At 40.4% G+C, this 12,500-nt stretch overlaps 1 protein-coding gene across 6 annotated transcripts in view; it reads left to right on the top strand.

Moving 5' to 3' along the window:
- galnt14 (UDP-N-acetyl-alpha-D-galactosamine:polypeptide N-acetylgalactosaminyltransferase 14 (GalNAc-T14)) overlaps positions 1–12,500 on the top strand; it is a 189,248-nt gene that overhangs the window by 140,135 nt on the left and 36,613 nt on the right. For all 6 annotated transcript variants that reach the window (XM_037087297.1, XM_037087298.1, XM_037087299.1 and 3 more), the window contains 3 exons: positions 1,061–1,182; positions 7,088–7,175; positions 10,072–10,156. In XM_037087297.1, the coding sequence (XP_036943192.1) occupies positions 1,061–1,182; positions 7,088–7,175; positions 10,072–10,156 (295 nt within the window). The remainder of the gene's footprint in view (positions 1–1,060; positions 1,183–7,087; positions 7,176–10,071; positions 10,157–12,500) is intronic.

Genomic DNA, 12,500 nt, shown 5'->3' with positions numbered 1-12,500 from the left:
ACACGCACACACATGCAGAGTGTGATGGGCCTGTTAAAAGGTTGTGTCCATGTCCGACAGGGCCTCTAAGAGCCCCGCATCGATTTTCCTCTCTGCTGACTGACTGAGAGATGGAGCGAGCGAGAGTAAAAGAGAGAGAGAGAGAGAGAGAGAGAGAGAGAGAGCGTGAGAGAGAAGGGGTGTCACCAGGTAGAGCAAGGCACCAACAATGCCAAGGTTAAGGGTTCTATTCCCGTCCAGTGCCTGAAAGCATCCTCTCCTTGGATGTCTGTGTGTGGTAGGAGGATGGAGATGGAGGAGTGTGAGTGTGTGTGTGTGTGTGTATGTGTGTGACTGATAGTCACGGCACGTGAGCGTGAAAGTTGAATATATACTGTCTTATCCGATCTGCCGCCCTGAAAAGAATCAATTTCAGCAGGCAAAGTGGAGGATTTCAATTTAGTTGAGAGCAGCTCCGACGGCTGAATGAGGCCGTATGTTCGATATATAAACTGTGTCCAAGTGCAGGAACTGTATGGATACTGCATAGTGTAATGTGGGGCTATGGATGTATGTATGTATGTATGTATGCATGCTGGGTATTAGAGAGGAAAGACTCTCTTGTCAAGACTACTTGTCAGAAGTGGGATTCAAAACCCATAATGACGATAACCGTGATTTAAAAACAATAAAATATTGATATCATGTTAATTATCCACCTATGATAATATTGTGTATTACATTACAAGATGTTTGATGAATACAGGTGGAGATGGTCCAACCTTCTGTCAAAAATAGACGGTTTAGATGGTATGTCGCTTTCATAACACACTGGTATTGAGTTTTGGTTATTTAAGCTTACAGTGTGTGATATGAAATGGTATTGCTTGTGTATCCTCAAGGTCAGTAGTTGTTCAGGAGCCTCTGGGACTGAAACTTATTGGACTATAAGTTCAGATTCGTGCAGCTTTTTGCCAGAGTGAGAAGCAGATCATTACTATGGGATAAATGCTTTATGTGAGTTGCAATGGATGAGTTGACACTCTCAAACAACACACTTGTATCTCTGTTGGTGCATCAGGTCTGATCAGGTCCAGAGTGCGGGGGGCCGATGCTGCACGGGCCGGGGTCCTCACCTTCCTGGACAGCCACTGTGAGGTCAACAAGGACTGGCTGCCCCCCCTGCTGCAGAGGATCAAACAGGTAGACCTCCACCCCACTCCGAGGCCTCCCAACAGTGTGTAGCTTCATTTGTGCGTTTGTGTGTGTGTGCGCATGTGTGCTTAAGTGTTATACTTGTGTGTGAATGAGATTATGAGTGTCAATAAGTCCAGCAAAGCCATTTTGAAAATATGGAGCACTTCACTGCGCTACAAAAAGTGTGTGTGTGTGTGTGTGTGTGTGTGTGTGTGTGTGTGTGTGAGATGACTCCACTGGTCGAGGTGAAATACTTCCATGGGAGAAAATAGCTGACGGTCTGATTGCCTCTCATTAAGAAATAAGTGCTGCACTCTCTCCTTCACCCTTCCCCATCCGCTCTGCACGCCTCTGTTTGTTGCTCCTCCTCCTCTTCGTCCTCCTCCTCCTCCTCATTGCCTTTATTCTCACCTCATCTCCTCCGCAGATCAGTTTTTTACCACTTGTCAGATCTTCCTCCCCTTTCTCACCTTACCCCCCCTTTCTGTCTTCATACCTCCTATTCATCTCATCCCTTTCTTCTCCTCTAATTGTGTCCGCTCCTGCTTGTTGTCATTTCATTTTTCTCTTAGTTTCTCTCTTCCAACATTTTCATTACATACCATAAGTCCTCTCCTTTTCTTTTCTCTTCTTTTTTGTCCTCTCCTTACGCTTTCTCCTCTGCTCTTCACCTCAGTTTTTTACCTTATTTGACTCCTCTCCTCCTCCTCTCCTACAGCAATCCCTTATGCCATTTCCTGTCATGTCCTCTTACTCACCTTGTCCCCTTTTCTCTTCCCTGACTTTCCTCTCTTCTGCTTCATCCTCCTCTTCCCCCTTTTTCCTCTCTTACATCATTTTTCTCCTCTCCTGCTCTCTCTTTACACATCATTTTCTTCCCTTCCTTTTTATCACCTCATTTGATTGCTCTCCTTGAACCTCTTCCCCTCTCTTCCCGTCTCCTCCTGTCCCCACCTCTCCTTTCATGTCTTCTAACCTTCACTGCTCTCTACACCTCTCCCCCTCTTTTATCTTCTCTTTGCACCTTTCATTTCGATTTGCTCCTCTTTGTTTTCTACTGCCATGATGCAGTCCTTTCCTTTTTCCTCTTTGCTACCACTGTTCTCCTCCTCCTCTTCTCTCCTCTCATTTTGTTGTCTTTCCTTTTCGCCGTCCTTGTCTCATCTCATCTTCCTCCCTCGCTCCTCACACTTTCTCTCTTGTTATCTCTACTCACACCCATGTCTCGTCGTCTACCCTCTTGTCACACCTTCTGTGCTGTTTTTTTTCCCCTCCCCTTTCTTCATTTTCTCACCCGTCTCCTCTTTTTCCAATGCATCAAATCAACAGTTGTGTTCAAAGACCTTTTGATCTCCGTCTACAGACCAGCGATCAATAAGTAAAAACCACCACAGAGGCTGATCTGACTCTGCAGCCAAACAGACATCATCCATATTCATATTCACGCTTTAAGAGCATGTGTGAGTGTGCAGGAGAGTCATCCGTCACTGTCTGTCCAGTCACTTTATAGTCATATATTTATATTTAAATGTATGAGGTATTGATTCAGACACACACACACACACACACACATACACAGAGGCAGGCAGAACTATACACCATCATAAAGTTTTGTTCCCCCTAAAAATAATAGTCTGTCTCAGTGATGGAGAGCTGAAGTCCTGTCTTACTTTCAGGTTCACTTCTGTTCCACTTGCTTTCATTACTCACCGTGTTTTGATGTAGGGGGCTCTTTTTTTTCATTCAAATATTAGTATTCTTCTCTGCCTCTGTTCTTAACTACACTTGCATCTGCTGCCATGCAGCACTATGAAGGCACATTGCCATTTCAGCAGGGAGAACTATTTTTTTCTGCTCCCGCAATGCTTTGGCAGCACTTGGAACATAATGTCGTCAAACAAACAAATCACTCTTTAATCATTCCTGCCAAATGACTGTTGTATGTTTCTTTTACTGTCAGGAGTGAGTCAAAGTAGGAAAATGCAGCTTTGTCATTGGGATGATTACCATCCATGCTATTCTCTTCTTCTGAATGATTCTGTGGAGCAATGATTCAACCTTTGACCATTACAGTAGAGTTTTTACGTTAGTTGTTCTCAACAGCCAGGCTGCATTAACTACATCCAAATGTTTTTATCACACAATATCGGAAATTCAACGCCAATGTCCTGTTCATGGGATCATCATAATTGTTCAATGCTTATTCTCTATTTGTATTATTGTGTTGTGGGTACAGATGCAAATTTAAAGCAGTATTCTTCTTAAAAGTCCCTGTTTATGCAACGCTACGGTATCTTACTGCATTCGTCTCAGCAGCGTTGGTCTGGACTGTGAAGAGTAATGGGCCCTTTTTTTTATACACATGACTCGGTTTGACTCGGCACATCAGCCCAGCGTGGCAAGGATTTTCATTTCCATGACAACGGGGCTAACCGCTTAAAGGTCTTTAATGACATGCTTGTGTTGAGTAGTGGTCAAAGAAGTAGCAGTAAAAACTCTGCCTCTGTGCAGTGTTGTCGAAGAGGTGGCGCTTACAAAGCTCTGGAGTTACGGAGTTAAATAAACAAGTAAAGTAAACGCCAAGTTACTCAAAATAATAACTTCATTTTCTTGTCTGTTGCTATTTAACATCTGGCCCAAATGACAAAAAAAGTGAAGCACATGACAGATGAGGGTGACGCCTACAAAGTAAACAAGAAATTAAATAAAACCCCAAACCATGACACCAATATCCTTTTTCCTGGCAAACATTGTTGAAGTGAGCTATTCAGTGATATGTTTCACATTTTAACATAGACAGGAATAATTAACCTGAGCAGCAAAGATGCTTTAATTAAAAAACTCAACTTTATTTACAGTTGGAGACCCAATACTACAGTGAAAACACGTGCTGCCTTTTTCATTAAAACACACACCCAAAGATAAAACTCTGCCAAAGACTCCACGTTTTTGAATGATGGGTTTGACTTTCTTGCAATTGAGTCTTGTCAGGTTAAATTTCGTGAGTTCTGTTTTTGAATGTTTTCACATCTTTTTTCACATTTTCTTTAAGATACACATATTTTCACCAGCCTCATCAAAAGCCTCACTGAGATGAAAAATCTTTTATTCAAGAGTGTCTCGGAACAAACAGGCTCAGCAACAAACATCAGATAACAATCTCTCTCGCTCAATTCATGAATAAAATCAACACAAACAATCACAGACAAGACGCCATCCCAGAAGTGATTAAGGACCAACTAAGAGCAGTCTAAAACATTTCAAATGGCACCAGTAGCATCCAAAACAGCAGCTTGAACACAGTTGTCCTGACATTGTACTCATTATTGTTTAATATTCTGTTGTGGTCATACTGCATAATGTTCAGGATGATGATGATGATGATGATGATGATGATGATGATGATGATGATTCAAGATGTTTTCGGGGTCAGTTTTCCTCTCAGCCTGGTCATCAAATGTTCTCAATTTCAAATCAGGTAGAAAATAAAAAAAAATAAAAAAAAAATGGCAGAGATTAAGAAACTGCTCCCCAGCGATTTGAAAATAACACTCATCCAATTACAACAGTAATGTCGTGAATGCTTCACCCTGAGTGCTGCACAGTGTCATTACCCTAACAGCTATTAAAGCAGACGCAGTGCTTTGTAATGTGGCTGGAGCTGTAGAGGGATGCAGCTTGCGTCCCCTTGCTCTGACCCTGCAGCTAATGGTCCAGAACCGCTCCACCTGCTCTGTAATATCACTGGCTGAAGGCGCATCCAGCCGTTTGACCAAACTAATAGAGGGACACTTCATGATTTAACGGGGACCTCAAGTCTGGCATGCTTGTGTGTGTGTGTGTGTGTGTGTGTGTGTGTGTGTGTGTGTGTGTGTGTGTGTGTGTGTGTGTGTGAGTTTTGTACTTTTATCCTTGTAAAGAGCAAATGGTGCCATCAAGGTAGAAATATGAGGGAAATCAAGCGCAGTTCTTACTTTTACAGGGGTTTAGAACTCTATTTAGGGGTTAAGGAGGCAATAACTACGCTAAATCTTCAACAGTCTGATGGCCCTATGGAAGATTAAACAGTAAGGACTGATATGGGGAAAAGATAAGTAACTTTCTGGAAGTGGTAGGTGTAAACATTTGATATTTTTTTCCATACTATACTTATGGTGTGATGTGCAAGCTATTAGGACTCAAGTGTTAGGAAACAAAAGTACAGTTACGTCACTTTCAGTTTTAGTATTAGCAGTGTTAGTTTGCAGTCTACTTAAATGTGCTCTTATACTCATCCTCTTTAAAAATAAGCCACTTAAAAGACCAGTCTCTTCATCCTTTATCCTGCTCATGTGGTTTGATCATCTGAATATGAATTTATTCAGACATTCAGCAGTCTAAGTGAGCACATACTGGCAGATTTTGTTGTGGCAGAAAAAAACATATATATTCCAAGTGAAATGTGTAAATATTGGTCACCACAGTGGCTCAGCTGTCGCTGCTCAGGGTTCGAGTCCAACCTGCGTCCATTTGCCGTGTGTTATCCCCACTCTCTCTCTCATCCCGTTTCCTGTGATCTCTCAAGTCGTCCTGTCAGATAAAGCCAAAGAAAGGCCAGAGAAATAGTAAAAGTAACATAAAATAATAAAAAGAAAGAAATGTGTAGATATTCATTCAGCTGACTGAAGTTTCTAAAAACTAAATCCTGTTTTTAAATACTCTGTGCCCTTGGGACATGATGCGACAATTCTGTGCTGAACCCATCAGCGAGTGCAGCACAAAGCACATTCTCTGAAGGGATGATCAAAAACATTGTTCTAAAGCTCTGTTCTGAGGCTGTTCTGTTTTTCTAACAATAAATATGTTGACATCAGATCAGTTTATTGTTGGTCTATGGTGCAGCTGATTTAGAGACAGCAGTGTGCCATCAGTGCGCCTGACCACAACTCATTTTAACATAAACCATACAGGGGCTCACATGTGGACGCAAGTACATTTACTATTTAGACAAAATGTGCACTGGGCAGGACAACTACGTCAGTGTGAAACTAGCAATGACACTTGCACCAGGTGTTAGATCGAGCCCCAACACCTCAATTTAAAAGTATTTTGGCAGTTTATTTAAATGTGCAGGGTGAAAAGTTTGTGTTTAAGATTCATAGCCAGCTAATTTCTTTAACTTGTTTTCCTCATGGCGAAACCCCGACTTCCAGTCTCTGTCAGGCATCTTGAACTCAAGCACAAATCATTATGGGTGTGTAAAGAATTCGAAAAAACACAAAACATTTCTGTGATTCTTTTCTTCCCCATCAAAATCAGTTTGATTCATCTCCCTGCATAATGCTTGTGTTATGAAAATGGAAAAACCTCTCAAACTGAAACCTCTAAAACTATTGGCATTTGCTAATGACCCTGGCTGCTTACATTCACCGACTCCATTCACCCTGTTATTCTTTTATTTTTCAGCTCTTTCTTGTGAATTCTGCATTCACTCGCGTGAGTTTTCACTATCTTTTATATGGATCAACAGCCTGACACTGATGGCTGTAAAGTGTATAAAATGGAGCTGAATGGAGGTGAACAGAGGTAGAGGTCGCTCTCATCTCACTGAATGTGTTGTGTGCATAATTGTTGCAGAATGACTGAAATTCCTTTTGTAATGTGGTGCAATATAATGACCTTGGAATATACAGTCTGTTCGCGCACACACATGCACACACACGCACACACAGATTAGAAATTAATTCATTGCAATGGAATTTGATGGCCTGCCCACAGAGTCAGGTTCACCTTCTATATCACCTTTTCTTTCTGTCTTTCTCTGGGGTATTTTTCTTGATTCATGGCTTTTTTCCCTTTTCCCTCTCTGTCTCTTGCTTTATAGTCCTAACCCAGCATTAATGTGGGTGTTTTTATGTGTGTATGTGTCCAGGACTCAACCCGTGTGGTCAGCCCGGTAATCGACATCATCAACATGGACACTTTTGCCTACGTGGCGGCCTCAGCTGATCTCCGTGGAGGTATGGAAATGCTCTCTTCTGTCTACACTGTCAGAAATAAAAATGACTCTGAGGCACCTTCTGGGTGTCTTTTGATGACAGAGGGAAAACCCTGAGGCTGATTGATTTATGAAGTCCCTCATGATGAGTTCATGAACCAGCTCTCTCTACGGCATCAAACAAGAACACATTTGAGGTTTTTGTTTTTGTGCAGTGGCCCTCAAGGTGCTTATTGGCTCATGTTGGATCTCACAGGTACCCACTGAGAGTCTTCCCTGAATATAATCTGACCTTTGTTTAACCCCAGATTCAGAAATGTGTATAAAAATCCCTGACTGTGTCTGATTTTGTAATAGAAGAAATTTAGCACCACCAAATCCACAAATTTCCACTGAGGTCACTGGTGATGTTTTGAAAAGTACTCATTGTTGACTTTGTTGAAATTTGAAATTATAGAGTTGTTTAATGGGAGGAAAATGCTGGTTTGTCCCACATGTGTAGTGGTGTCCCATCCCCCTCCACAGCTGGCAAAATTAATGACTGTTGACTTACGGTGGATTTACTGTGGTAAATCGCTTTGGCATTTTGGCGACAATATAATCCCACTTTAGGCTAATTTAAAGTTTGGGTGGAATCAGGGAGCATGCATGTTTTTCCCATGAGGTTATGTTTTCGCCGTAGGCGTTACCGATTCATTGGTTGGTTTGTTTGTCTGCTACATTACACAAAAACTACTAAACTCATTTCTACTAAGCTTGGATGGAGGATGGGTCTCAAGCCAGAATAGACCCCCATTAAGTTTTAGTATGGATTCAGATAAAAAGGACACATCCAGGATTTTATTTTCCCGCTTCCTTTAACATTGTGAGATTCAGCAGAGCACTTTTCAGCATTTTCGTACAGTTCCAGAGAATAATCTTGATGAAAAAAATCTGCCGCTTTTAGGTAGCTGGTAACTATGAGTGAGATTCATGCTAATGCTGCGTATTTAAATATGTGTTATATGTGTTACTTGATATTGGATCAGGCTCGATTGAATTAAAGGGGAATGTTGGGTCTTGGTGGAGGTATTTGCTCTGAGTACAATTCTATTTATCTAGCTATTCTAGTTATTTGATGCACTGTACATGTACATGCACTGTACAGGTGCCGGCGATGACCCATCAGCCTTTACTGCTGTTTCTATTGAAAATAAATAAAATCAGAATACTAAGTATACACAGATGGGAACAAAACAATGCATTATGGGTGCTGAATCAATCCAAAACTGACTTTAAATCTCATAGTGAACTGATTAAAATGCTAAATATACTTTGATGTTTAGCTTCTGCTCATTGTTAGCAGTGCATTATCCATGGTGATTGAATGTTTCTTATCAATGCCCCTTGTAGTTGACATTTTTTTATGCACATAGTCTGATACCTTTGATGTTTTTATCAAAGAAACTATAGATGTTTTTAACATTTTTGCTCATCTTTTTTTTTCTTTTTTTTTTTTTACTACAGAGTCACCACAAAACACGAGAAACTGATATGTTTCAGGATTCTCATAAGTTGCTTGGTATTCCTTAATGTCAGTAATGTCTGTCTCGATCCTGATTAATAAATGCTCGACTGTAAAAACACCAGGGATAACAATGACAATGAGACCAGGACTTTATTGTTCTATCGCTGACTAAATGTGACGTAAGCGCTGCAACTGTTAATCACCTGTCATTTTCTGGGGAAAAATGGTCAGGAATTGCACCTTTAAAACCCTGAATGACGGAATCATCTTCTCCCAGCCTGCAGATTTAGACAAAGCTATGACAAGATTAAGGAGTGCTGGTTTACTCCATCATATCAGAGGCTGCTGAGAGCCTGAGTGCAAGATTAAGTTAAATTCTCTGTACATCCCTGAAACACAGTCCTGAAAACCTGAAACCAGGAAACGGATAATGGCAGCAAAAATGGGTCACAGACTAATGATGTGGAGCGAAGGAGGGCCTTTCCTTTTAGCTCGACAAGATGTTGCAAGTTACAGATGAGCCGAAACCAAATGGCCTGATAATGGATCAGAACAATACACAACTGTGTTCTCCACCCGTCTCCATCATCCTTCACTTTTTCTGAGGCCAGTCTCTCGTAAGAGCTCCATGGTCGCTCTCTCTTTCCATTAGTCCGTCTTATTCCAATCTTCTTCTCTTGGTAACAGTGATCGGCCAATCAATGCTGATAATAGCCCTGTCCATGGCTCTCTCTATCTCTGTCTCATACACACAGACACATACACACACACACACATACACACACACACATGCGCACGCCGGGGAATCGATGGTGATAGTTGGGCTCACAAAGGGACATTTTAATTATAGATGAAGCTGTCTCTCATAACATAAAAAAAGGCTGTTATAAGATGGACTTTCTTTGATCCCGACACTCACACACACATACACACAAGTTAGGACACACACATACATACTCACAGATGGGGGTTGGGAGTGCTGTGGCAGCAACTGTTGTATTGCCTTATCAGCAATCACACACACCTACACAAGCCAGCACACGCGTTTACTTTTTTATACAGACAGGGATCAAGCATAGGACTGGAGCAAATAAATGTACAATTTTTTAAAGAAATTATTAAATTTGATGGCAGTTATAAGCCAGATTTTACAACATATGTTTGTATACGAATTCTGAACATTTTTCATGATTCCAGCAAAATGACACATGACTCAGTGTGTTTCATTTTTCATTATTTTTTGTTTTATGAAAGCAGAATAATAATACAAAATTGATCTGTTCACATGTAAGTGTATTCATTGTTTCCCTCCTCTTGCAACATATATCTTGCTTTGGTACAGTTTTGGTATAATACAGTATTTCTGTATGTACAGTGTGATGTTTACGTATGTACTCTTTTTCCTTCTCAGGCTTTGATTGGAGTCTCCATTTTAAGTGGGAGCAGCTGTCGCCTGAACAGAGAGCTCGTCGGACTGACCCGACCCAGCCAATCAAGTAATTGAAACATAAGAAACACACGCACACAAAAGTAATGTGTAGTGCACATCTACACACAAATGTAGACACAAGAAACTGAGAGGTGTAAAGAAGGAGAGGGTAGGGAAAAGAGTTGGAGGAGGAAGAGGGAAAACTTGATGGCACAATAGATTCACCTATTATTACAGTTCTTTAACACGTGAAACCTCAAGTGTGTCTCTAACACAAGAAACCTGTCGTTCTCAAGCTATTCACAGAATAAATGAGGAAGTTTCCGTTGTGTTGAGAAAGCTCAGTACATAAATACATGAAAAGTTGGCAGGAAAAGTTTGATGTGGGTGTTTAACCCCGATCTTCACTTCCTGAGAGTTTTAATTGCTGCTGTGTAGTGTTTCTATGTATGTGTGTGTATGTCTGTATATATGTACTTTATTTAAACTATACAGATTAACTGTTTTTCAGTAGTCTTTACATAATTATAGAAACAATTTCACAACATTCTTTCATGATACTTAAAGACACAAAATACATCTTGATGACAACTATATTTTTCTGCATGTGTATCCAAATATTAAACATAAAGTATTTCAGATATTTGGCTCTCAAAACACAACATTAATAAACACACACTATTATGGTGAGTTCAGGTACAGGTTATTCTTCAACTGTTATCTGCAGATGTGATCATTAACATGTGCATGTTTTATGCAATAATTGCATGAAACAAATGAAAGCTCAATACCTCTGTATTCTTTCCCTTGCCTGAAGTTGTCTTCACTTCAACTTCTGGAGCCACTGTGATTCTTGTTTTTAGAAAGTTTTGAACTTTTGGCAGCTTGAAGATTTGAATGGTATAATGGTAACGATTTTTATACTGCACACTTAAAAATATTATCTTAAAGGACTTCGAGGTCTCTATAGATACATTTTTATTGTCACATATCATTTATTTCATTGACTCGTTCACTGGAATTTACACCGATGCTCCAAAAGTTAGTGACACGCTGCAAGGGTCAAAAAGATTAAATATAAGGCTAATAAGTGACGGTGGAATTTGATATTGAAAATAATAAAAAAAGAAAACTGACCATGTAAAAAAAGACATACAGTATATTAAGAATTTAAAAACAAGCAAAATACAAAAAATGACCCGAAACAAAATGAAGTATTTTTGTCAGTGCCAATTCAACATTTTCAATCTAAATGCTCCAATTCCAATATTTCCTTTTTCTGTTCAAGTATTGTTCTCAGTGCCATATTGTGCTGTCACTCATCCAGCCCTCATAACTGAATGGCAACAAATAGACAGCAAGTCAAACCTGTGTGTAAATTTCTCAGTCTGAATTTACATGATGCTCCAACATGAAATCTTAGTGCGGCTATGATGTTATAGCAGCGCGTCTGATTGTGTAGGTCCACAATAACAAAAATAAGAATTAATCCGGAGAGAGACAATAAAAACACCCGCTGTGTCACAAAAGCTGTAGCTGCAGACATTAATTGCAGTGCTGACAATCAGTAACAAAAGGTGTCAGCCTGGTTTGACGTGTTATTGCTGCAGCGCCCCCTGCTGGGCTTCGTTGAAGAACTCCATTCACTTCAAGTTTACAAAAAAAACTAATCCTCAGTGCCTGACAAGTCATTTTGGAGAGACGAACAAACAAACAAAGGAAGGCAGAGGGCCCAAATCCACATACACGCACAGTTATCTATATTAAACTCTGGCAATGCTCATTCTTCATAAGTCAGATTGGTGGCAGGAGCCCAGATATACCGCTGTGCCAACTTGAGACTGACTGACTTAGTGCATGTTTTTTTTTAGTGGCAGAGTGTTGAACACTTACAGATGGCACATGTAGCGAGATGGAGTGTAGCTTGTCAGTCCTCAAGATGGATGTCAGCATGCTTCTTCTGTCTGTGTAACGTCAACCTGCGGAGGCTGGACTTAGTCACCATATCCATCTGGGAATACACAAGCGCACAGACTTATAAACTACCTCGTAACTTATAACCCTAAACCATCACAGTTTACATACATACTGTCACTACAGCTGGTCAGTTAATGGAGAAGAAGTTTCTACCACTTTCCAGACTGACACTAACAAAGCTTGAAAAAAACGACGCCCCCTCATTGATTCCAGTAGAAAAGCGAAGTCCCTCCCTTTCCGATGGACCAACATGTGACTTTATTTCAGAAACAAATATGTGCATTTGTAAATGGCAAGAGACAAATATTCTTTTGATCCCATTTGAATTGTGCCGAGAATCACACATACGAGGTTTGTCAATTTAAAAGATAATTTTGAAAGTCATTATAGTCGTACATTTGTCATCAAACTGTTGGAGTATACGACTGTGAAAA

Source organism: Acanthopagrus latus, chromosome 22 (genome assembly GCF_904848185.1).
Source record: "Acanthopagrus latus isolate v.2019 chromosome 22, fAcaLat1.1, whole genome shotgun sequence".
Lineage (NCBI taxonomy): Eukaryota > Metazoa > Chordata > Actinopteri > Spariformes > Sparidae > Acanthopagrus > Acanthopagrus latus.
This window is presented reverse-complemented; position numbering and strand designations above follow the sequence as displayed.